Source organism: Hemitrygon akajei, chromosome 24 (assembly GCF_048418815.1).
Source record: "Hemitrygon akajei chromosome 24, sHemAka1.3, whole genome shotgun sequence".
Lineage (NCBI taxonomy): Eukaryota > Metazoa > Chordata > Chondrichthyes > Myliobatiformes > Dasyatidae > Hemitrygon > Hemitrygon akajei.
In genome coordinates this window covers 6,027,478-6,052,589 of record NC_133147.1, presented here as the reverse complement: position 1 = coordinate 6,052,589, position 25,112 = coordinate 6,027,478, and the positions used below count along the sequence as shown (strand labels likewise).

The following is a 25,112-nucleotide window of genomic DNA, read 5'->3' as shown; positions in this document are numbered from 1 at the left end:
TTTACCAAGAGCAATCATGGTCATGAAGGAGCATGATCGGCCGTGTAGTATGACACGGCACACAATGAGTGATCAGTATTGCGCAAAAGTCTTGGGTAAATGTTTAAGAAATCTATCTGTGAAGAAGACGCTTTCAAAAATAATGAAAAGTTTCTAGCTACCAAAAAAATTTGCCGTGAAGAACAAAAATCTTTATCTGATCAAATTCTGGTGTGACCACTCTTTGCCTTTAAAACTGCATTGATTCTCTTAGGTACACAGTTGTGTAGTTTATCAGAAAAGTGGCTGCTAGGTTGTTCTAAGCATCTTGGAAAACTTGCCACTGTTCTTCTGGAGACTTTGGCTGTCTCGCTTGCTATTGTCTCTCAGGGTAATCTCATACAGTCTTGATGATGTTACAATCATGGCTCCATGGAGACTATACCATCTCAAATAACTTTTTTAAAAAAATAGGGTGCCCTAGACATTTGCACAGTACTGTATACGCTGGATTGTATCTATATGTGCTCTTTGTGACGATATGTACGGTGTTTTACACCTTGGCCCAACAGGAACAATGTTTCATTGAACTGTGTACTGAATGACAATGAACTCGAACTAAAGCAAGCATGCAAATGGCCCGGCAGCTGCCCACTATCACAGAATAATCAACAGGGCAGAGGTGGATAGGTTGTGATTAGTAAGGTGCGGCAGACTACGGGGCAAGGCAGGAGAACGGGGATAATAAATCAGCCACGATGGAATGGTGGAGCAGATTCCATGGGAAAAACTGTCTATTTCTGTCTTACAGGGGAGGTATGGAGTGAGAGTGGAAAGGGAAAGAGAGAAGAGGGAAACAGAAGGGGGTGACAGCAGGATTGGGGGAATGGAAAATGGGAGGAATAACATGGCAGCTTTTCAAGGTGCCAGTCAGATCACATGCAGAGTATTGTGGGCAGTTTTGGGCCCCTTATCTAAGAAAGGTGACACAGCTCTTAACACACAAAGCTAAGGAAGGAGGTCTTCCATTCCAGAAGAATCAGGTTTATCACAACTCACATATGTTACAAAATTCGGTTTTTTTTGCAGCAATACAGTGGAATACATAAAATTACTCACAGTATTGTCCAAAAGTCTTAGGCACCCAAGATATATTTACAGCATATGCCCAAGACTTCTGCACAGTTCTGTAATGGTGACTGCCATCAGGGAGGAGGCCACATATCATCCACACCAGAACCAGACTCAAAAATGGTTTCTTTCCTCAAGCTGTAAGGCTGATCAACACCTCCACCTACTAACCCATCCCTCCACACTCCCCCCACATTATCATTTACTGTTACAGTCACCTTACATACAGACATTCCTGTGCCTAGCATCATTTTATGGACACACAATCAATGTATATAAACTTTATGTATTTATATTTATTGTGATTTTGTTTTATTGTTGTGTGTTCTTTATCCTATTCTGTGTTTTTTTTCCTGCATCGGATTTGGAGTAACAATTATTTTGTTCTTCTTTACACTCTGCACTGGAAATGACATTAAACAATCTTGAACTTGGCCCTGGGCACAGCTCCAGGCCGGCTCCCATTGGGTAGCTGGAGGGTCGGCCCAACCTGAAAGCCTCTAACCCACCATTACTAACGGAAGAGAATTATGCCGGCTCCCATCACCACACCCGCTGCCAGGCCGGCTCGCGATCATCGGCACCGAAGGCGAATGGTATTTTAGTGGAGGACTGAACATTCCTCAAAGCAGCTCACCCACGATGACCCTGGTGAAGACTTTGTCCTCCCCGTTGTCTTCGGAGTACACCATGCTGACCAGAGCCCGATTGGCAGCCGGCTTGCCCACTGGCGCGCCGTGGATGAGGTCCTTCAGTGTCTTCACCCGCAGGTTACTCGTCTTCTCGGCCAGCACGAAGCTGATGGCGTCCATGAGGTTTGACTTTCCTGTATGGAGGGGATACGTTCAGGTTGAGTCAGTGGTGAGGAAGGCCAATGCAACGTTAGCATTCATAGAAAAGCCAGGATGTAATGCTGAGGCTTTACAGTTAAGGTGCTGGTCGGACCGCACTTGAAGTATTGAGCAGTTTTGGAACTCTTATGCAAGAAAAGATGTGCTGACATTGAGAGGGTCCAGAGGTTGTTTACAGGAATTATCCCAGGAATGAAAGAGTCAATAAATGAAAACACGAGGAAATCTGCAGATGCTGGAAATTCAAGCAACACACACAAAATGCTGGTGGAACACAGCAGGCCAGGCAGCATCTATAGGGAAATGCACAGTCTACGTTTCAGGTCGAGACCCTTCGTCAGGACTAACGGAAAAAAGTCTTGACGAAGGGTCTCGGCCCGAGACGTCGACTGTACTTCTCCCTATAGATGCTGCCTGGCCTGCTGCGTTCCACCAGCATTTTGCGTGTGTTGCTTGAGGCAATAAATGAGGACAGTTTAATGCATTTAGGAGAATAAGATGGGATCTCGTTGAAACCTACTGAATGGCCTCGAAAAGATGTTTCCCATAGCGGGGGGAGCCTGGGACCAGAGGGCTCAGAAGGACATCCATTTAGAACAGAGATGAGGAGGAATTTCTTTAGCCAGAGGCTGTGAGTCTGTGGAATTCATTGCCACAGACATCTATGGAAGCAAAGTCATTGGGCATACTTAAAGTAGAGGGTGACAGGTTCTTCATTAGTCAGGTTACGGGGAGAAGGCCGGAGAGTAATGTGGAGAGGGATAATAAATCAGCCCAATTTTTCTGTCTTTTGGCATTTGAAGGGGGGGGGGGGGGGAAGCAACACGAAATTTAATGATTTCCCTGCCCCGGCTCTCTGCTCCTCATTACCACCTGCGCCACTGCCACCAGGGAGCCGTGGTTATTCGCCACTGTCGTTACAACCAGTAAACATCAGGAACCTTTAAACACTAAACAAGAACCCTCCAGCTGGCAAGGGTGGCATTTTAAATAATCCCTGACCTAGGAACGTGAGGGAGAGGTGGTTCAAAATGCCCAGCTGGGGAACGGGGGCATTTGGGAGTCTTTGAAAAATAAAGGAGTGGAGGGTCAGAGATGGAGCCCAAAATGAGATTAGCAAAAGGTGCATTGAATCCAAAAAAACTCCCAAAAATATGGGGGGGGGGGGATTCAAAACACCCCAGTTTTATGATTGGGGTAAGGAGGAATTAGGCGGAAAGTGGAGTTGGGGAGCATTTAGAAATATAAGGTGACAGTTCAGAAATAACTGTTATATATAGCATTGAAATAATTATTTTGACTGCTTCAAAAATAATGCATATATTTTCAAATATAAGAGTCTGAGATTTATACATAGTTTCAGGATTCCCGCCAGTGTGTGGTTGGGGGTTCCAGGAGAGTCTTCCCCCCAGCCGCGGCCTAGCGCCGCCCCTCAATCCCCAGCTTCGATTTCCGTCTCACCCGAGCCATTTGGGCCGATGATGGCCGTGAACTTTTTGAAGGGCCCGATAATCTGGCGGCCTTTGTACGACTTAAAGTTCTCAATCTCGATCAACCGCAGGAAGCCCATAGCGAAGGCGGCGATGGGGCCGAAGCGATAGTCGACGACAACAGTCCCGGGCAACACTCTCCCGCTTCCCGCTCAAAGCCTCGCGAGACTTCCGACAGCCCCCCCCCCTCCTTCTCGGCCGGAGGTTGTAGTTCCCTCTGTGACTCCCATCTTTGAAACAGCGTCCTGGCACCACAACTCCCAGAATGCAAAGGCCAGTCTTTAAAATGCGCGTGCGCATTGGTAAATCCCTGCAAATAAGAACTACATCTTCCGAAATGCAAATCGCTATCCCTACGCAAAACTCTATCCCCGCCTTTATTGATCGCTTATTGGTTCTTCCTTCTATTTCCACCAATTATTGGTCTACGTAAATGCCAATCTAAACATGTGAGAAGAGGGGTGTTGCATTTAAAGAACTGTGTTGGATTAGCTGTTTTTTCACAGTAGTGCGAAAGATTAACATTCTGATGATAGGTAATAAAAAATCAAATGAGGTGGTTCTTAAAGAAGTTTTGGCGCAAACCCAACTTTTAAATGAGAAACGTTTGGTTACGGAAAAAACCCCTTCACTCATCGAGGTGTGGTGAGCTGGTTGCCATGGAGACGCACGGCGTCCCCTTGTTAGTTACATACTCCTCGGTTTAATACTAGTGAATGGGTTTAGGCGAATAGCCGACGCATAAGGAGGCCGAGCTGCCTCCATCCGTCACCAGCAAGTTAAATTTAAAGGTAATTATTAAGAATTTCATATTCTGAAGAAGACAGATGTATAAGTTGGACATCCCCGTTGACCCAAAGCAGACTGCGGCCATCGAGAGGCGACGGAACGCCGAGCAGCAGCGGCAGGGTCGCATCTTCAACGCCAGATACAGGACGATAGGGGTGAGTTTCTCCCCTGGCCGCCACAAAAACCAGGCCCTTCAGCCGTCCAGCTCAGCATCCGATTTATCATCTCTGACACGCGTCATGAAACTCACCTGTACTAAACTCCTTCCCCTCCACAATCCCCACCCCTCCGGTGTTGGCTTCCTCTCCAGTCATGACGAAGGCTCTCGGCCCAAAACATCGACTGTTTATTTCCTCGCCATAGATGCTGCGGACATGTCGAGTTCCTGCAGTCCTTTCCGCGTGTCCCCTCCCCCACCCCCCAGGAATTACAGCATCTGGAGAATCTCTTGCGTGTCATAAAATCTGTGGCTTTGCGTTACAATTTTGCGTAACTTTTGTTACAAAATTGAATAAGAATGCCAAAGGGAAAATAACGAGATTCTGCCCTTCAGGCACGGGAGAAGAATTCGGCCATTTGGCCCGTCGAGTCTACTCCACCATTCAATCATCATGGCTAATTTATTATCCCCATTCTCCCTGTAACCTTTAACACACTTACTAATCAAGAAGTTATCAACCTCCACTTTAAATATACCCAATGAGTTGGCCTCCACAGCCATCTGTGGCAATGAATTCCACAGATTCACCACCCTCTGGCTAAAGAAATTCCTCCTCATCTCCGTTCTAAAGAGCCATCCTTCTATTCTGAGGCTGTGCCCTCTGGGTCTATACTATTCACAAACCTGATGGCAGAGGGAGGGGAAGAAATTGTTCCTGGTTCATTGAGTGAGGGTCTTTGGACTCCTGTACCTCCTCCCTGATGGTAGTAACGAGGAGAGGACATGTCTCGGATGGTGAAGGTCCTTGACGATGGACACAACCTTTCTGAGACACTGAGTTGTGGAGCTGAAATATAAAATTTTTCTCCAAGGATTATAGTAGTGAAGAGGCTTGAGAGTTCCTGAGATCCTGAGAGTAGAGGTCAGCTCCTGGTAGGGTCACCCATGGGGTAAAGGTCAAGGTGGAGGGTTCCAGATAGACAGTGATCCAACAAGGATCTCAATGTGCAGCTGACAAAGGTGGTCACAAAGAACATCACAACGGCAGTGTTGGCGGAAGATGGCTGCAGCAGTGAAGGGTCACTTCATGCCACTGGACACTGACCCCTGACCTGTCAACAACCGTGTGGTGACTGCCCGTGCACCGGCCTCCCCACGTTAAATGAAGTCACAGAGCCACACGTGCACTGTGCCGGAGGAGCCCGAGCAGAGTCCGTGGAAATGAATAGAACAGTCGACATTTCAGGCCGAGACCGGGGAGGAAGGGGGATGACATCAGGATAAAAAGGTGGGGGGGGTGGGGAAGGAGGCAGGTGGGTTGGACTGGAGAGGAAGGAATCTGATAGGAGAGGAGAGTGGACCATAGGGGGAAGGGAAGGAGGAGGGGACTGGGGGGTGGGGAAGGAGGCAGGTGGGTTGGACTGGAGAGCAAGGAATCTGATAGGAGAGGAGAGTGGACCATAGGGGGAAGGGAAGGAGGAGGGGACTGGTGGGTGGGGAAGGAGGCAGGTGGGTTGGACTGGAGAGGAAGGAATCTGATAGGAGAGGAGAGTGGACCATAGGGGGAAGGGAAGGAGGAGGGGACTGGGGGGGGGGCGGGGGTAAGAATAAGAGGTAAGAGGCCAGAGTCAGGAATTAAAAAAGAGGGAATGGTAAAGAATTTTTTCATTACCAGAAGGAGCCATCAATGTTCATACCATCAGGTTGGAGGCTGCCCAGACGGAATATGAGCTAACCCACACAAAGTGCTAGAGGAACTCAGCAGGTCAGGCGGCATCTATGGAGATGAATAAACAGTCAACGTTTGGGGCTGAGACCCTTCATCAGGACTGGGAAGGAAGGGGGGAGATGCCAGAATAAAATGGTGGAAGCGGGACAGCTGGAAGGTGATAGGTGAGGCCAGGTGGGTGGGAAAGGGAAAGGGCTGGGGAGGAAGGAATCTAATAGGAGAGGAGAGTGGACCATAGGGGGAAGGGAAGGAGGAGGGGACCCAGGAGGAGGTGAGGAGAAGAGGTAAGGGGTTAGAGTGGGGAATAGAAAAACAGAGAGGAGCAAAACAAAAGAAGGAGAAGTCGATGTTCGTGCCATCGGGTTGGGGGATACCCAGACGGAATATAAGGTGTTGCTCCACCGCCCTGAGTGTGGCCTCATCTTGGGCGTGGACTGACGTGCTGGATCAGGAATAAAGATGGGAATTAAAATGGTCGGCTACCGGGAAATTCCATTTTTGGTGGAAGGAGCAGAGTTCGACAAGCGTTCTCCATTTAGGGAATTCACCCTAACACCTCAATGATGTGGATCCCGGATCGGCCTCTGACTAGACAGCGACACACTTGAGCTACACCAATCCCATTTCCCTTCCATCGGGCCTAAAGCCACAAACACTTTGATCCAAGCACTGGCATAGATGTTTCTTCAATGTTGTTAGAGTCCCAGCCTCCACCAATTCTTCCTCAAGCAGTGTGGCCCCACACTCTAACTGCCCTTTCCCCCTCAAATCCCCTCTAAATCTGAAAAGATAGATTTTAAAGATTAGCTTTATTTGTTACATATACGTCAAAACATCGAAACTTACACTGAAGTGCATTTGGATCAAATCAGATCAGTGAGGATTGGGCTGGGGCAGCAAGCAAGCATCGCCACACCCCACGCCCAGAATGTACTGACTCTAAATGTCTTTGGAAAACTGGGTGAGCACACGTGGTCATGGGGAGACCATAGAAACTCTTTAAAGGCAGCCAGGGGCATTGAACCTCACCCCCTTCTCTCTGTCCCTCACAGTGTGGCGCTCCCTCCTCACTGCCCCTCCCACACGGCGGTGCTCCCTCCCCACAGCACTGCACTCCCCGGAGCGTTCCCTGTTTGTCAGTGTATTCTCTTCACAGGTTGATCGGCCGTTCCTGGACCACCAGGTGGAAGAGAAGAAGACCCGGGAGGAGAGGGAGGAATGGCGGAATGAGGCATTTGGTGAGTGTCGGTCTCCAACTCTGAGGACCAGGGAGAGATGAGCAGATTTGTTGCCGATTGTCACAAGCGCGGGCACTGCCACGGAGTCGGAGAGCACTTGCCGGCGGGCAGCTGAAAGAAGACGGCACTGACGCACGTACACATTCCAGCCCTTTAGCTTCCCCGCCCACCTGACTTCACCCATCACCTTCCAGCGTTTCCCCCCTTCCCCCACCTTGCTATTCCAGCGTCTCCCCCCTTCCCCCACCTTGTTATTCCAGCGTCTCCCCCTTCCCCCACCTTGTTATTCCAGCTGTCCTCCCCCCCTTCCCCCACCTTGTTATTCCAGCGTCTCCCCCCTTCCCCCACCTTGCTATTCCAGCGTCTCCCCCCTTCCCCCACCTCGTTATTCCAGCGTCTCCCCCCTTCCCCCACCTTGCTATTCCAGCGTCTCCCCCCTTCCCCCACCTTGTTATTCCAGCGTCTCCCCCCTTCCCCCACCTTGTTATTCCAGCGTCTCCCCCCTTCCCCCACCTTGTTATTCCAGCGTCTCCCCCCTTCCCCCACCTCATTATTCCAGCGTCTCCCCCCTTCCCCCACCTTGTTATTCCAGCGTCTCCCCCCTTCCCCCACCTTGTTATTCCAGCTGTCCTCCCCCCCTTCCCCCACCTTGTTATTCCAGCTGTCCTCCCCCCCTTCCCCCACCTTGTTATTCCAGCGTCTCCCCCCTTCCCCCACCTTGTTATTCCAGCTGTCCTCCCCCCCTTCCCCCACCTTGTTATTCCAGCGTCTCCCCCCTTCCCCCACCTCGTTATTCCAGCGTCTCCCCCCTTCCCCCACCTCGTTATTCCAGCGTCTCCCCCCTTCCCCCACCTCGTTATTCCAGCTGTCCTCCCCCCCTTCCCCCACCTTGTTATTCCAGCGTCTCCCCCCTTCCCCCACCTCGTTATTCCAGCGTCTCCCCCCTTCCCCCACCTCGCTATTCCAGCGTCTCCCCCCTTCCCCCACCTCGTTATTCCAGCTGTCCTCCCCCCCTTCCCCCACCTTGTTATTCCAGCTGTCCTCCCCCCCTTCCCCCACCTTGTTATTCCAGCTGTCCTCCCCCCCTTCCCCCACCTTGTTATTCCAGCGTCTCCCCCCTTCCCCCACCTCGTTATTCCAGCTGTCCTCCCCCCCTTCCCCCACCTTGTTATTCCAGCGTCTCCCCCCTTCCCCCACCTCGTTATTCCAGCGTCTCCCCCCCTTCCCCCACCTTGTTATTCCAGCGTCTCCCCCCTTCCCCCACCTTGTTATTCCAGCGTCTCCCCCCTTCCCCCACCTCGTTATTCCAGCGTCTCCCCCCTTCCCCCACCTTGTTATTCCAGCTGTCCTCCCCCCCTTCCCCCACCTTGTTATTCCAGCTGTCCTCCCCCCCTTCCCCCACCTTGTTATTCCAGCGTCTCCCCCCTTCCCCCACCTCGTTATTCCAGCGTCTCCCCCCTTCCCCCACCTTGTTATTCCAGCGTCTCCCCCCTTCCCCCACCTCGTTATTCCAGCGTCTCCCCCCTTCCCCCACCTTGTTATTCCAGCTGTCCTCCCCCCCTTCCCCCACCTTGTTATTCCAGCTGTCCTCCCCCCCTTCCCCCACCTTGTTATTCCAGCGTCTCCCCCCTTCCCCCACCTCGTTATTCCAGCGTCTCCCCCCTTCCCCCACCTCGTTATTCCAGCTGTCCTCCCCCCTTCCCCCACCTTGTTATTCCAGCTGTCCTCCCCCCCCTTCCCCCACCTTGTTATTCCAGCTGTCCTCCCCCCCTTCCCCCACCTTGTTATTCCAGCGTCTCCCCCCTTCCCCCACCTTGTTATTCCAGCGTCTCCCCCTTCCCCCACCTTGTTATTCCAGCGTCTCCCCCCTTCCCCCACCTCGTTATTCCAGCGTCTCCCCCCTTCCCCCACCTTGTTATTCCAGCTGTCCTCCCCCCCTTCCCCCACCTTGTTATTCCAGCTGTCCTCCCCCCCTTCCCCCACCTTGTTATTCCAGCGTCTCCCCCCTTCCCCCACCTTGTTATTCCAGCGTCTCCCCCCTTCCCCCACCTCGTTATTCCAGCGTCTCCCCCCTTCCCCCACCTTGTTATTCCAGCTGTCCTCCCCCCCTTCCCCCACCTTGTTATTCCAGCGTCTCCCCCCTTCCCCCACCTCGTTATTCCAGCGTCTCCCCCCTTCCCCCACCTTGTTATTCCAGCGTCTCCCCCCTTCCCCCACCTTGTTATTCCAGCGTCTCCCCCCTTCCCCCACCTCGTTATTCCAGCGTCTCCCCCCTTCCCCCACCTTGTTATTCCAGCTGTCCTCCCCCCCTTCCCCCACCTTGTTATTCCAGCGTCTCCCCCCTTCCCCCACCTTGTTATTCCAGCTGTCCTCCCCCCTTCCCCCACCTTGTTATTCCAGCGTCTCCCCCTTCCCCCACCTCGTTATTCCAGCGTCTCCCCCCTTCCCCCACCTTGTTATTCCAGCGTCTCCCCCCTTCCCCCACCTCGTAATTCCAGCGTCTCCCCCCTTCCCCCACCTTGTTATTCCAGCTGTCCTCCCCCCCTTCCCCCACCTTGTTATTCCAGCGTCTCCCCCTTCCCCCACCTCGTTATTCCAGCGTCTCCCCCCTTCCCCCACCTCGCTATTCCAGCGTCTCCCCCTTCCCCCACCTCGTTATTCCAGCATCTCCCCCCTTCCCCCACCTCGTTATTCCAGCGTCTCCCCCCTTCCCCCACCTTGTTATTCCAGCGTCTCCCCCCTTCCCCCACCTCGTTATTCCAGCGTCTCCCCCCTTCCCCCACCTCGTTATTCCAGCGTCTCCCCCCTTCCCCCACCTCGTTATTCCAACGTCTCCCCCCTTCCCCCACCTTGTTATTCCAGCGTCTCCCCCCTTCCCCCACCTCGTTATTCCAGCGTCTCCCCCCTTCCCCCACCTCGTTATTCCAGCGTCTCCCCCCTTCCCCCACCTCGTTATTCCAGCGTCTCCCCCCTTCCCCCACCTCGTTATTCCAGCGTCTCCCCCTTCCCCCACCTCGTTATTCCAGCGTCTCCCCCCTTCCCCCACCTCGCTATTCCAGCGTCTCCCCCCTTCCCCCACCTCGTTATTCCAGCGTCTCCCCCCTTCCCCCACCTCGTTATTCCAGCGTCTCCCCCCTTCCCCCACCTCGTTATTCCAGCGTCTCCCCCCTTCCCCCACCTCGTTATTCCAGCGTCTCCCCCTTCCCCCACCTCGTTATTCCAGCGTCTCCCCCCTTCCCCCACCTCGTTATTCCAGCGTCTCCCCCCTTCCCCCACCTCGTTATTCCAGCGTCTCCCCCCTTCCCCCACCTCGTTATTCCAGCGTCTCCCCCCTTCCCCCACCTCGTTATTCCAGCGTCTCCCCCCTTCCCCCCACCTCGTTATTCCAGCGTCTCCCCCCTTCCCCCACCTCGTTATTCCAGCGTCTCCCCCCTTCCCCCACCTTGTTATTCCAGCTGTCCTCCCCCCCTTCCCCCACCTTGTTATTCCAGCGTCTCCCCCCTTCCCCCACCTCGTTATTCCAGCGTCTCCCCCCTTCCCCCACCTTGTTATTCCAGCGTCTCCCCCCTTCCCCCACCTCGTTATTCCAGCGTCTCCCCCCTTCCCCCACCTTGTTATTCCAGCGTCTCCCCCTTCCCCCACCTCGTTATTCCAGCGTCTCCCCCCTTCCCCCACCTTGCTATTCCAGCGTCTCCCCCCTTCCCCCACCTTGCTATTCCAGCGTCTCCCCCCTTCCCCCACCTTGCTATTCCAGCGTCTCCCCCCTTCCCCCACCTTGTTATTCCAGCGTCTCCCCCCTTCCCCCACCTTGTTATTCCAGCGTCTCCCCCCTTCCCCCACCTTGCTATTCCAGCGTCTCCCCCCTTCCCCCACCTCGTTATTCCAGCGTCTCCCCCCTTCCCCCACCTTGTTATTCCAGCGTCTCCCCCCTTCCCCCACCTCGTTATTCCAGCGTCTCCCCCCTTCCCCCACCTTGTTATTCCAGCGTCTCCCCCTTCCCCCACCTCGTTATTCCAGCGTCTCCCCCCTTCCCCCACCTTGCTATTCCAGCGTCTCCCCCCTTCCCCCACCTTGCTATTCCAGCGTCTCCCCCCTTCCCCCACCTTGTTATTCCAGCGTCTCCCCCCTTCCCCCACCTCGTTATTCCAGCGTCTCCCCCCTTCCCTTCTCAGCCCCGGTAAAGGGCCCAAAATTCATTCCCATAGTCGCTGCCTGACTTGCTGAGTTCCTCCAGCATTTTGTGGATGCACCTCCTGCATCTACAGACTTTCTCGTAACAATAATAATAGTTATCAATACTTTACTGATCCCAAGTGGGAAATTATTTTGTTACAGCAGCAACATTTAAAAACACAGTGTGCAGACTGAACTAATAATAAAGTACAGAGTAATAATACACAATAATAACTCACCAATGTGCAATAATAATGTACAAAACAATAAAACAGAGACTATTTACTATGATGTGTGTTCTGTCACACAGAGATGAACTGTTGTATTTGCTGTTTGCCTTTGGTAGGGAAGATTTTCTGTGATGATCTTTATGACACCGGAGCTGAGTGAGTCTGTTCCAAAGGGGCTTCGCTGCTTATTCTGTCGGTCATGGAGAGGATGTGCCAGATTTGTTTAGTGACCCTCCTCTTCACCACGGACTTACGAGAGGGTTAATGGTAGGATTATCAGAGGTGTGGAACATCAGGACCTTGGGGTCCACGTCCACAGATCCCTCAAAGAGGCCACAACATGTTAAAAGGTGTATGGTGTGTTGGGCTTTGTTGGTCAGGAGACTTGAGTCCAGGAGCTGCGAGGTAATGTTGCAGCTCCATAAAACCCTGGTCAGATCACACTTGGAGTGTTGTGTTCCGTTCTGGTTGCCTCATTGTAGGAAGGATGAGGAAGCTCAAGAGAGAGGGCAGAGGAGATGTACCAGGACGCTGCCTGGATTAGAGAGCATGTCGTATGAGGAAAGGTTGTGTGAGCTGGGGCTTTTCTCTTTGGAGCAGAGGATGAGAGTTGACTTGTAAAGATGATAAGAGGCATTGACAGAGTGGGCAGCCAGACACACTCCCCCAGGACAGAAACGGCTAGAACAAGGGGCATAGCTTCAACGTGATTGGTGGACATGGCTTGGGCATTCATCGGTCCCTGGGTTGCTCTCTCTAGCCCCTCCCCCATAATTTAAAGGTGATCGGAGGAAATTACAGGGTGTTGTCAGAGGTAGGGTTTTTACACACAGAGTGTGTGGAACATCCTGCCTGGGGTGCTGGAAGAGGCAGATACATTAGGGGCATCCAAGAAACCCATAGATAGGCACATGGATGATAGAAAGATGGAGGGTTACATGGGAGAGAAGTGTTCAATTGATCTTGTAGCAGGTTTAAGGGTCGGCACACCATTGTGGGCCGAAGGGTCTCTACTGTGCAGTACTGTTCTGTGATGCTTATTAACCAGATAATGAACATTATTTTTGTGTACCTCAGACTCGTTCCAAATTCAGCCTCCTCTGTTCCAAAGAAACCTAAAGCAGGCTCTCTGGCCTCCCCTCATCAAAGAGATAGGATGATGTAGGGAGAGCTCCATTCTGTGTGCATCTCCGGGAGTGTGTGATGGGACGGTGTGGAGGGAGCTTCACTCTGTATCTGACCCCGGGAGTGTGTGACGGGACGGTGTGGAGGGAGCTTCACTCTGTGTCTGACCCCGGGAGTGTGTGATGGGACGGTGTGGAGGGAGCTACACTCTGTGTCTGACCCCGGGAGTGTGTGATGGGACGGTGTGGAGGGAGCTTCACTCTGTGTCTGACCCCGGGAGTGTGTGATGGGACGGTGTGGAGGGAGCTTCACTCTGTATCTGACCCCCGGGAGTGTGTGTTGGAATAGTGTGGAGGGAGATTCACTCTGTGTCTGACCCTGGGAGTGTATGATGGGATAGTGTGGAGGGAGATTCACTCTGTGTCTGACCCCGGGAGTATGTGACGGGACGGTGTGGAGGGAGTTTCACTCTGTGTCTGACCCCGGGAGTGTGTGACGGGACGGTGTGGAGGGAGTTTCACTCTGTGTCTGACCCCGGGAGTGTGTGACGGGACGGTGTGGAGGGAGCTTCACTCTGTGTCTGACCCCGGGAGTGTGTGACGGGACGGTGTGGAGGGAGTTTCACTCTGTGTCTGACCCCGGGAGTGTGTGACAGGACGGTGTGGAGGGAGCTTCACTCCGTGTCTGACCCTGGGAGTGTGTGAGGGAGTTTCACTCTGTGTCTGACCCCGGGAGTGTGCGATGGGACGGTGTGGAGGGAGCTTCACTCTGGGTCTGACCCCGGGAGTGTGTGATGGGATAGTGTGGAGGGAGATTCACTCTGTGTCTGACCCCGGGAGTGTGTGATGGGACGGTGTGGAGGGAGTTTCACTCTGTGTCTGACCCCGGGAGTGTGTGATGGGACGGTGTGGAGGGAGCTTCACTCTGTGTCTGACCCCGGGAGTGTGTGATGGGACGGTTTGGAGGGAGTTTCACTCTGTGTCTGACCCCGGGAGTGTGTGACGGGACGGTGTGGAGGGAGCTTCACTCTGTGTCTGACCCCGGGAGTGTGTGATGGGACGGTGTGGAGGGAATTTCACTCTGTGACTGACCCTGGGAGTGTGTGATGGGACGGTGTGGAGGGAGCTTCACTCCGTGTCTGACCCCGGGAGTATGTGAGGGAGTTTCACTCTGTGTCTGACCCCGGGAGTGTGTGATGGGATGGTGTGCAGGGAGCTTCACTCTGTGTCTGACCCCGGGAGTGTGTGATGGGACGGTGTGGAGGGAGTTTCACTCTGTGTCTGACCCCGGGAGTGTGTGAGGGAGTTTCACTCTGTGTCTGACCCCCGGGAGTGTGTGATGGGATAGTGTGGAGGGAGATTCACTCTGTGTCTGACCCCGGGAGTGTGTGATGGGATAGTGTGGAGGGAGATTCACTCTGTGTCTGACCCCGGGAGTGTGTGATGGGACGGTGTAGAGGGAGTTTCACTCTGTGTCTGACCCCGGGAGTGTGTGATGGGACGGTTTGGAGAGAGTTTCACTCTGTGTCTGACCCCGGGAGTGTGTGACGGGACGGTGTGGAGGGAGCTGCACTCTGTGTCTGACCCTGGGAGTGTGTGAGGGAGTTTCACTCTGTGTCTGACCCCGGGAGTGTGTGATGGGACGGTGTGGAGGGAGTTTCACTCTGTGACTGACCCTGGGAGTGTGTGATGGGACGGTGTGGAGGGAGCTTCACTCTGTGTCTGACCCTGGGAGTGTGTGAGGGAGTTTCACTCTGTGTCTGACCCCGGGAGTGTGTGATGGGACGGTGTGGAGGGAGCTTCACTCTGTGACTGACCCTGGGAGTGTGTGATGGGACGGTGTGGAGGGAGCTTCACTCCGTGTCTGACCCCGGGAGTATGTGAGGGAGTTTCACTCTGTGTCTGACCCCGGGAGTGTGTGATGGGACGGTGTGGAGGGAGTTTCACTCTGTGTCTGACCCTGGGAGTGTGTGATGGGACGGTGAGGAGGGAGCTTCACTCTGTGTCTGACCCCGGGAGTGTGTGAGGGAGTTTCACTCTGTGTCTGACCCCGGGAGTGTGTGAGGGAATGGTGAGGAGGTAGCTTCACTCTGTGTCTGGTGGGACAGTGTGGAGTGAGCCTCACTCTCTCTCTGACCATCCCCTCTCTCTGCAGATGCCGAGCGTCTCCGTCAGGATGTGACGGCTCAGCTACTGGAGGCCCAAGAGCTGGACCGGGTGCGCCAGCTGAATGAGCAGCTGGTCACCTACCGCACCCACTACCAGCGGCTGGAGGACCGTCGCGACTTCGACCTCTATGACCCTGACGGGCTGAAGAAGGACCGGCCGGCGAGGGTCAGTCAGGATGACCCCCGCTGCGGACTCTCGGGGTTGCAGAAATTTGCCGGCGAGGACCACAACGAGAAGAGCCGGCAGAAATACCAGCAGCAGCAGGCTGAGAAGTGGTTGACGGCACAGAGGCGAGAGAAGGAACGGGCGGAGAGGGACCAGAAGTATGCAGGTGCGATCTCTCCCCACCCACCCTGCCTCCGCTCACACACCCTCTCCCTCTGCCCCATGTTCTTTCTCCCCTCTCACACACCCTCTCCCTCTGCCCCATGTTCCCTGTCCCTCACCTGCCTTCTCTCCTCTCTGCTCAGTTCCACCCTCTCCCCTCTCTACCCCCACAAATCCAAATCCCCTGGCCTCACCCTCGCCAAATTTGACCCTCTCCACCACCTCCCTCCCTTATGTTCACGTGAGTCAGAGTCAAGTCTATTATGGCTGACCAAGATGTAAAATTTGCCACATAGAAGCAGCGGTAAAGGCATAAAATGACTAAAATTAGTAAATAAATAAATAGTGTAAAAGAAGGGAATTGTGGGGTAGAGTTCATGGGTTTAATGTCCATTCAGAAATTGGATGGCAGAGGGGACGAAGCTGTTCTTGAATTACTGAGTGTGTGCCTTCAGGCTCCTGTACCTCCTCCCTGATGAGCAGAGGGTGATGGCGTCCTGCAAGATGGATGCCTCCTTTTTGGGGCACCTCCATTTGAAGGTGCCCTTGATGGATCTTTCTGAGTCCGTAAGACCATTAAACATAGGAGCAGAATTGCCCAGCAAGTCTACTCTGCTATTTCATCATCCCTCTCAACACCATTCTCCTGCCTTCTCCCCATAACCATTGATGTCCTGACTAACCGAGAACCTATCAATCTCTTGAAATGTACCCAGTGACTTGACCTTCAGAGCCATCTGTGGCAATGAATTCCACAGATTCACCACCCTCTGGCTGAAGAAATTCCTCCTCATCTCCGTCCTAAAGGGATGTCCTAATCTGAGGCAGTGCCCTCTGCACTTACACTCCCCCACCTCCCTCACCTCCCCACTCCCCCACCTCCCCCACCTTCCCACTCCCCCACATCCCCCACCTTCCCACTCCCCACTCCCCCACTCCCCCACCTCCCCACCTTCCCACTCCCCCACCTCCCCACTCCCCCACTCCCCACCTCCCCACTCCCCCACCAAAGGCCAGTTTGTTGTCATGTACATGTCTTTGTATGCATTAACAGACCTCCTTGCATATAAGCAGTGTCCACTTTATTGGGTACACCCATACACCTGCTCGTTCATCTAATCATGAGGCCACAACTCAATACATAAAAGCATGCAAGAGGTTGTTGTTCAGACCAAACTTCAGAATGGGGAAGACAAGTGACCTAAGTGACTTTGACCGTGGAATGTTTGTTGGTGCCAGATGGGGTGGTTTGAGTATCTGCGAAATTGCTGATTTTCTGGGATTTTCATGTCTCCAGAGTTTACAGTGAATGGTTTGAAAATTTTAAAAAAACATTCAGTGAGCGGCAGTTTAGTGGGTGAGAACGCCTTGTTAAGGAGAGAGGTCAGAGGAGAATGGAGACAGGAACTTAAATACCACGCATTACAACAGTGGTGTGCAGAAGAGCATCTCTGAACGCACAACAACATAATACCTTGAAGTGGATGGGCTACAGCTGCCGAAGACCAGGGACGTATAATCAGTGGCCACTTTACAGGAGGTTCGGTGCCCATAGAAAGTATTCACCACACACTCCCCCCTTGGAAGTTATCATGTTTTATTGTTTTACATCATTGAATCACAGTGCATCTAATTTGGCTTTATTGACACTGATTAGTAGAAAAAGATTCCTCTGTGTCAAAGTGAAAACAGACCTCCACAAAATGATCTAAATTAATTGCAAATATAAAACACAAAATAATTGATTCACCTTTTAATATGACACATCAAATCATCCCTGTTGCAGCCAGTTGGAACTAGAAGTTAACTAGTTAACTAGAGATCATTGTGCAGTCACGGTGTTTCAATTGACTGTAGTAAAATACACCTGTATTTGGAAGGTCCAACTGCTGGTGAGTCAGTATCCTGGCAAAAACTACACCATGAAGACAAAAGAACACTCCAAGCAACCCCGTGAAAAGGTTATTGAAAAGCTTAATTCAGGAGATGGATACAAGAATATTTCCAAGTCACTGAATATCTGTTGGAGTACAGTTAAGTCAATAAATCTGCCTAGAGCAGGCCGTCCTCAAAAACTGAGTGACTGTGCAAGAAGGGGACTAGTGAGGGAGGCCACCAAGAGAACTATGACAGCTCTGGAGGAGTTATGAGCTTCAGTGGCTGAGATGGGAGAGACTTCAGACACAACAACTGTTACCCAGGTGCTTCACCAGTCACGGCTTTATGGGAGAGTGGCAAAGAGAAAGCCACTGTTGGAAAAAAATTCACATGAAATCTCAGAGTTTGTCAGAGGGCATGTGGGAGACTCTGAAGTCAGCTGGAGGAAGGTTCTATGGTCTGATGAAACCAAAATTGAGCTTTTTGGCCATCAGACTAAATGCTATGCCAAGCCAAACATGCACATCATCAAAAACACACCATCCCTACCGTGAAGCACGGTGGTGGCTGCATCATGCTGTGGGGATGCTTCACTGCAGCAGACTCTGGAAGACTCGTGAAGGTAGAGGGTAAAATGAATGCAGCAAAATACAGGGAAATCCTGGAGGAAAACCTGATGCAGTCTGCAAGAGAACTGCGACTTGGGAGAATATTTCTCTTCCAACAAAACAATGACCCTAAGCATAAAGCCAAAGCCACACAGGAATGGCTTAAAAACAACAAAGTTAATGTCCTGGAGTGGCCAAGCCAGAGTTCAGACCTCAATCCAATTGAGAATTTGTGGCTGGACTGGAAAAGGTCTGTTCGCTCTCAATCCCCAAGCAATCTGACAGAGCTTGAGCAGTTTTGTGAAGAAGAATGGGAGAAAATTGCAGTGTCCAGATGTGCAAAGCTGATAGAGACCTATCCACACAGACTCAAGGCTGAAATTGCTGTCAAATGTGCATCTACTAAATACTGACTCAGAGGGGGTGAGTAATTACATTATCAATTATTTTGTGATTAATAATTGTAATAAATTTAGAACAATTTTCAGAAATTTATTTTCACTTTGACACGAAAGAGTCTTTTCTGATCCGTGTCAAAAAAGCCAAATGAAATCCACTGTGATTCAATGTTGTAAAACAATAAAATATGAAAACTTCCAAGGGGGGGGGGGTTATTACTTCTTATAGGCACTGTAGCTAATTAGGAAGCCACAGACTGTAGCATCAAGAGACATAGCATTCACACTAAATAAACAGATTGTACACTAAAGAACAAAAGTTATTCAATCATCGTGCCAAGTGCTAAGCGTTGCTGGAGTGAGGTTGTGACTAGGGCTGTGCCTGTTGGTTCACCAGCCGAATATCTGAAGGGAAGCGGCTGTTCCTGAACCTGGTGGTGTGGGTCTTCAGGCTTCTGTACCTCCTGCCCTGATGGGAGCTGCGAGCAGACGGCCTGGCCCAGACAGTGGGGATCATTGATGATGGCCTCTTGTAGATACGACCTGTGGTGGGGAGGGCTGTGCCCCTGATGTATTGGGCAGAGTCTCAGCAGCTTCTTGCGTTTGTGTGAGTTTGAACTGCCCTACCAGACCACGACACAACCAGTCACGACACTCGCAATAGCACCTCCCACAGTTGCTGCACAACACCATCCGCTTAGAACAGAGATGAGGAGGAATTTCTCCAGCCAGAGGGTGGTGAATCTGTGGAATTCATTGCCACCGTCAGCTGTAGAGGCCAAGTCATTGGGTAGATTTGAAGTGGAGGTTCTTGATTAGTGGGGACATCAACGGTCACAGGGAGGAGGCAGGAAAATTTCATCAGCCATGATGGAATGGCAGAGCTCACCTATCTCTGTCCTGTGTTCTGACCCTGAACCCGGTGTTGTGGGACTTTGGGCTTCTGTACTTCCACCCCCCACCCCGATATTCCTGTCACCACCATGCCTGGCTCACCACCTCTCCCCACAACAGACGAGCTCTTCCACAAGAAGCAGGTGGAGCTGGACCAGAGAGCGGTACAACTCTCCAAGATGGAAGAGGACTGTCGGCGGGCCCTCAATACGGCCGTTCTCAATTACAATATGGCACTGGTAGGGGGCATGCTGGGACAATTGGAGCGGGGTGGGGGTGTGGAAACGGGGGGGGGGGGGCAAGCGGGCAGAGATTGGTGCCGTTCGGGAAAACCCAGCTGATCCAACAGAGGTCTTCCTAAAGGGGATCTGTGCTCCCTCCTCACTAACCCTCCCTGCAGTGCAACATTCCCCCTTCCCCTCCCACAGCACTCCCTCCCCACTGCCCCTTCCCTCAGCAGAGTGTCCCCCCACTCGCCACCCTCCCATGGTGCAGCACTCTACCCTCCCATCTCACCACCCCTCCCATCTCACCGCCTCTCTCTCAGCGTGGCACTCCCTCATCGCTGCCCCTCCCTCAGTGCAACATTCCCCCCTCCCCTCCCACAGCACTCCCTCCCCACTGCCCCTTCCCTCAGCAGAGTGTCCCCCCACTCGCCACCCTCCCATGGTGCAGCACTCTACCCTCCCATCTCACCGCCTCTCTCTCAGCGTGGCACTCCCTCATCACTGCCCCTCCCTCAGTGCAACATTCCCCCCTCCCCTCCCACAGCACTCCCTCCCCACTGCCCCTTCCCTCAGCAGAGTGTCCCCCCACTCGCCACCCTCCCATGGTGCAGCACTCTACCCTCCCTCCCCTCCCATCTCACCGCCTCTCTCTCAGCGTGGCACTCCCTCATCGCTGCCCCTCCCTCAGTGCAACATTCCCCCCTCCCCTCCCACAGCACTCCCTCCTCACTGCCCCTTCCACCTTGACGGGAACAGGCGGGCTGCGTTGTGAACAACATTTGTCCTTTGGAGGGAGAAGATCCGGGGATATAATTCTCTAAGACCCTAAAGGCTCCAGGCAGGGTGGGTGTGAAGTGGACATCTCCTCTCGCGGGAGAATCTACTAGCGGTCACAGTTTAAAAATAATAATGGGGGGGGGTCACCCGTTTGAGACAGAGTCAAGCAGCAAGGAGAGAGGCCGTTTGGCCCAACTCATCCATGCCAACCAAGGTGGCTGCCTAAGCTCTTTGCTCACCTTTGACCAATCTCCCTCACCTACCTTTCCGAACGCATATGGGGCAGGGAAATGTGGAGACCAGGAGGGAGAAGGGTGCAGCCGCTGGAAACCCGAGGCAAAATCGGAGAGCTTTGGAAACGCTCAGCAGGCCAGTCGGCATCTGAGGAGAGGGGAGGGGGCAACATTTGAGCTTTTTCTCCCCCCTCTCTCCACAGGTACTGACTGAGCTGCTGAATGTTTCCAGGACAATTACGATGGGGTTAACTGTGTGGGGAGGTAGCGGTTTTGGGGTTGGGGTGGGTGGTGGTAGCGAGGATACCCCCCCAGCCCTGAACCCTCTACTTCTGGCTGTCGGGGCAGGCGGCCGAGCAGGCGGAGGCGAGTGAGGTGGAGCGGCGGAAGGAGGAGGAGGAGAAGCTGGCGGACGTGGGCGCCCACGTGTACGGCGACATCCTGACAGAGAACCCCGAGGTGGCACTCAGTGCCTTCGGACCCCACCGGGTGGTCACCGACCGCTGGAAGGGCATGAGCGCCCAGCAGCTGGAGGAGATACGGAGGCAGCAGCGGCTTCAAGTTGAGGAGGGGAAGGTAAGGAGGCCACTCAGCCCATCGTGCCTGGTACTAGCCACCGCAGGGCATACTCCCCCTTCACATCCGCAGACCAACAGCAGGGGCTATTTGCTCCCTCAAGCCCCTTACTAGCAACAGCAGGTCAATTGATACTGGAAATGCGAGGCCATCTGGTCCCTCAAGCTCCATGTTGGTTGTCCACCATGTTGGACGATGACAGGAAACCTGTGTCGGAGAGTTTTTAAAGAGGAAAAGCTGTTTCACTGGGGCAGTTCCACTCTCTCAACCTCAGAAGTCCCGGCCCAGTGGTTCAAACACAATCTGGGCTCTTCCTGGCTTGCAGTGGGTGACCGTGACAGCTCCTGTCCTTCATCAGACCCTTCGCTCTCCACGGCGCGTTGCAGAACCGCCTTCCTGGCCGTTGGATCACGTTGTAGATCTCGTTCCCCCCCCCCCCCCCCAGTCTGCCGGAGTGGACTTCACACGCTGGGATAGGCATGTCCCTATCTCACTGGGGTATGAGGCTGTCGGCTACCCTCACCTGTCGTACCGGGGTGTGGCCGCTGTCATGTGTAGTCAGCTATGGGGAGCCCCAGGTGACAGCTGCCCCGGAATGGACACGACAAGCCCTTCACCAGTGGTGTTGCCCCTCCCTGGGCACCCCAAACACCTCAAGCCCTGTACTAGCAAGCCACTCAGCTCCTTGTACCCATTACTAGCCCCAAAATGCCACTCAGGCCCTCAAGACCCCATACTAGCAACAAGTGGTCACGGCCACTCAACCCTGATTCTAGGAATGGGAGGCCAATCGGCCCAAACCTGTTTCTGGCAACAGGGAAGCCATACGAGTTCAATACTAGCCACATTGGGAGGCCATTCACCCCCTTGAGCCTGATACTAGGAAAAGGAGAAGGCTATTCCTGCCCTGAGATGGCTGACGGGTGTGGGGAACAGGCCTTTTCTGCCCAGTGAGTCGCAGCCTGGTCACAGGACGATTGTCAATGACTAATTAACCTACTGGTGCGTCTTTGGACTGTGGGAGGAAATCAGAGCACTGGAGGAAACCCACAGTCACGGGAGGACGTACAAACTCCTCACCAAGACGCCAGAGTTGAACTCCGAACGCCCTCGGCCCCGAGCAGTCGCACCAACCGCGGTGCCCGTCTCAGACCCCAGAGACAGAGGGAGGGGTGAGGATCCAGACGCTCTGCCTGAGCTGGTGCCTCAGACACGAGGGATACTGGCTGCAGGGTGACCTCAGGGGTCTCTGAGATCCTACGTAAGGCAGTTCGGTGAGGGGAGGTTGGCCTTGGATGCAGAGACCCCCCAAGAAGGGGGGTTTTCTCAGCGGCAGAACCCCGAGAAGGGGCAGTGGTTTCAGATGTGGAGACCCCAGGTGAGCTGGTGGTCTTGGATGCCGAGACCCCTGGTAGGGAGGGTGGTCTTCGAGACAGGTACGCTGAGTTAGAGGGGTGATCTCAGTTGCATAGGCCCTGACAAGTGGGTTCCGGATGCAGAGACCCCAGGGGGGGCTGGGGTTCTCAGATGCGGAGACCCTCAGTAGAGGGGGTGGTCTCGAGAATGTGAGGGGAGGATGGTCTCAGACAGAGAGACACTGAGTCTTGGATGCAGTCTCCGACGGGAAAGGAAAAGAACATCCGTTAGGTGGTCTAGGACCCCCCCCCCCCCCCCAGGAGATGACCCTTGTCTCGGGTTCCACTCTTTATCCCGTCTCATTCCCCCTTCACCCCGACAGAAACTGAAGATGCAGGAGGCGCAGCTGGAGGTGGAATGGGACCGGCAGCGCATGGCGGATGCGCGGGCTGCGTTGTACAGGCAGCAAGAGGAGGAGGCTGCGGCCCGAAGACTGAGGCAGGAGATGGACACGTACAACAGGCGGCTGAGCAGTGAGCAGCTGGCCCAGTGAGTGACCTCGACTTGTGTGTGTGTGTGTTTCTGTGTGTGTGTCTGTGTGTGTTTCTGTGTGTGTGTGTGTGTCGGTGTGTGTGTGTGTAGGTGTGTGAGTGTGTGTGTGTGTGTGTGTGTGTAGGTGAAGGGGCAGATTCTGGGGGTGGGGGAGATTATGGGAATGAAACCTCAAGGTTTGACTCCAGCATATTCAACTAGAGCTCCCTCTCCTCCTATGTAAATCTGTATAATGTCTTTCTGGAGGGAGTTTCACTCTGTGTCTGACCCCGGGAGTGTGTGATGGGACGGTGTGGAGGGAGTTTCACTCTGTGTCTGACCCCGGGAGTGTGTGATGGGACGGTGTGGAGGGAGTTTCACTCTGTGTCTGACCCCGGGAGTGTGTGATGGGACGGTGTGGAGGGAGTTTCACTCTGTGTCTGACCCCGGGAGTGTGTGGTGGGACAGTGTGCAGGGAGCATCACTCTGTGTCTGACCCCGGGAGTGTGTGATGGGACGGTGCGGAGGGAGTTTCACTCTGTGTCTGACCCCGGGAGTGTGTGATGGGACGGTGTGGAGGGAGTTTCACTCTCTATCTGACCCCGGGAGTGTGTGATGGGACGGTGTGGAGGGAGATTCACTCTCTATCTGACCCCGGGAGTGTGTGATGGGACGGTGTGGAGGGAGCATCACTCTGTGTCTGACCCCAGGAGTGTGTGATGGGACGGTGTGGAGGGAGCTTCACTCTGTATCTGACCCCGGGAGTGTGTAATGGGACGGTGTGGAGGGAGCTTCACTCTGTGTCTGACCCCGGGAGTGTGTGATGGGACGGTGTGGAGGGAGATTCACTCTCTATCTGACCCCGGGAATGTGTGATGGGACGGTGTGGAGGGAGCTTCACTCTGTGTCTGACCCCGGGAGTGTGTGATGGGACGGTGTGGAGGGAGCTTCACTCTGTGTCTGACCCCGGGAGTGTGTGATGGGACAGTGTGGAGGGAAGCTTCACTCTGTGTCTGACCCCGGGAGTGTGTGATGGGACGGTGTGGAGGGAGATTCACTCTGTGTCTGACCCCGGGAGTGTGTGATGGGACGGTGCGGAGGGAGTTTCACTCTGTGTCTGACCCCGGGAGTGTGTGATGGGACGGTGTGGAGGGAGTTTCACTCTCTATCTGACCCCGGGAGTGTGTGATGGGACGGTGTGGAGGGAGATTCACTCTCTATCTGACCCCGGGAGTGTGTGATGGGACGGTGTGGAGGGAGCATCACTCTGTGTCTGACCCCAGGAGTGTGTGATGGGACGGTGTGGAGGGAGCTTCACTCTGTATCTGACCCCGGGAGTGTGTAATGGGACGGTGTGGAGGGAGCTTCACTCTGTGTCTGACCCCGGGAGTGTGTGATGGGACGGTGTGGAGGGAGATTCACTCTCTATCTGACCCCGGGAGTGTGTGATGGGACGGTGTGGAGGGAGCTTCACTCTGTGTCTGACCCCGGGAGTGTGTGATGGGACGGTGTGGAGGGAGATTCACTCTCTATCTGACCCCAGGAGTGTGTGATGGGACGGTTTAGTGCAGGATCTTCTCAGTACCTGTGAAGTAATGCAGGCTTCGCCCCCTGTGTGGGTAAGTGTTTTCTCACCAATACGGTTACTCACATTGATTTTCATCTGCAGCCAACAGTACTTGGATAAAGAGGTTTACACAAACCCGCCGACCGCCGCGTACTTCCTGCAGTTTAACACATCCAGCCGCTAGTGAATCCCAGTTGGAGAAAGCCGCTCTCGCTGTCGTCACTACCCACCTTCTCAACGATCTTACTCTGATCTGAATAAAGTTTATTTCTGGCACTGTATTGTCTAAGCGAGGCTATTACTTCCTAGTTTTAGAATCGCAGAGCATTGCAGCACAGAAAGCAGGCCGTTCGGCCCATCCAAACCCTGTCAAACTCGTGTTCGACCGTATCCGGAAACTCAGCCAATATTCTCTTCCGCATCCCCCACTTCCACTGGTGACTCGTTCCACACTCTGGGTGAAGAAGTCGACCCTCGTTTCACCTTTCACCCTTAACCTATGACCCCTAGATCTAGATTCACCCGCTCTGAGGGGGAAGAAGCTTGCATGTGTTTGCCCATCTCTACCCATTTTCTAAGGAGCTTGGTAGAAAGGATAGGGGGTTGTCATAGGTAGTTTTTTTTCATAGATAGTGGTGGGTGTGTGGATTGCCCTGCAGGGGTGGTGGTAGAGGCAG

General features: G+C 53.7%; 2 protein-coding genes across 2 annotated transcripts in view; one reads left to right on the top strand and one right to left on the bottom strand.

The window, feature by feature from the left end:
• The window catches only part of LOC140715829 (structural maintenance of chromosomes protein 1A), a 54,955-nt gene extending 51,355 nt beyond the window's left edge, over positions 1-3,600 (bottom strand). Inside the window, exons 1-2 of the mRNA XM_073028261.1 lie at positions 3,423-3,600; positions 1,748-1,936 (exon numbers count right to left, since the gene is read on the bottom strand). Of these exons, the coding sequence (XP_072884362.1) occupies positions 1,748-1,936; positions 3,423-3,531 (298 nt within the window). The 5' untranslated portion in view covers positions 3,532-3,600. The remainder of the gene's footprint in view (positions 1-1,747; positions 1,937-3,422) is intronic.
• A 472-nt stretch (positions 3,601-4,072) lies between these two features.
• On the top strand, positions 4,073-24,704 carry ribc1 (RIB43A domain with coiled-coils 1). The gene is made up of 7 exons (XM_073028260.1): positions 4,073-4,395; positions 7,286-7,367; positions 15,050-15,394; positions 19,289-19,407; positions 20,754-20,981; positions 22,720-22,886; positions 24,538-24,704. The coding sequence occupies exons 1-7, from the start codon at positions 4,279-4,281 to the stop codon at positions 24,617-24,619; spliced, it is 1,140 nt and encodes a 379-aa protein (XP_072884361.1). The 5' UTR covers positions 4,073-4,278; the 3' UTR covers positions 24,620-24,704.
• Positions 24,705-25,112: the final 408 nt, after the last annotated feature.

Coding starts and splice junctions, on each gene's coding strand:
- ribc1 (XM_073028260.1), top strand. CDS start 4,279: ATGTATAAGTTGGACATCCCCGTTGACCCAAAGCAGACTGCGGCCATC. Junction 7,368..15,049: donor ATGGCGGAATGAGGCATTTG/GTGAGTGTCGGT, acceptor CTCTCTCTGCAG/ATGCCGAGCGTCTCCGTCAG. Junction 20,982..22,719: donor TTCAAGTTGAGGAGGGGAAG/GTAAGGAGGCCA, acceptor TCACCCCGACAG/AAACTGAAGATGCAGGAGGC.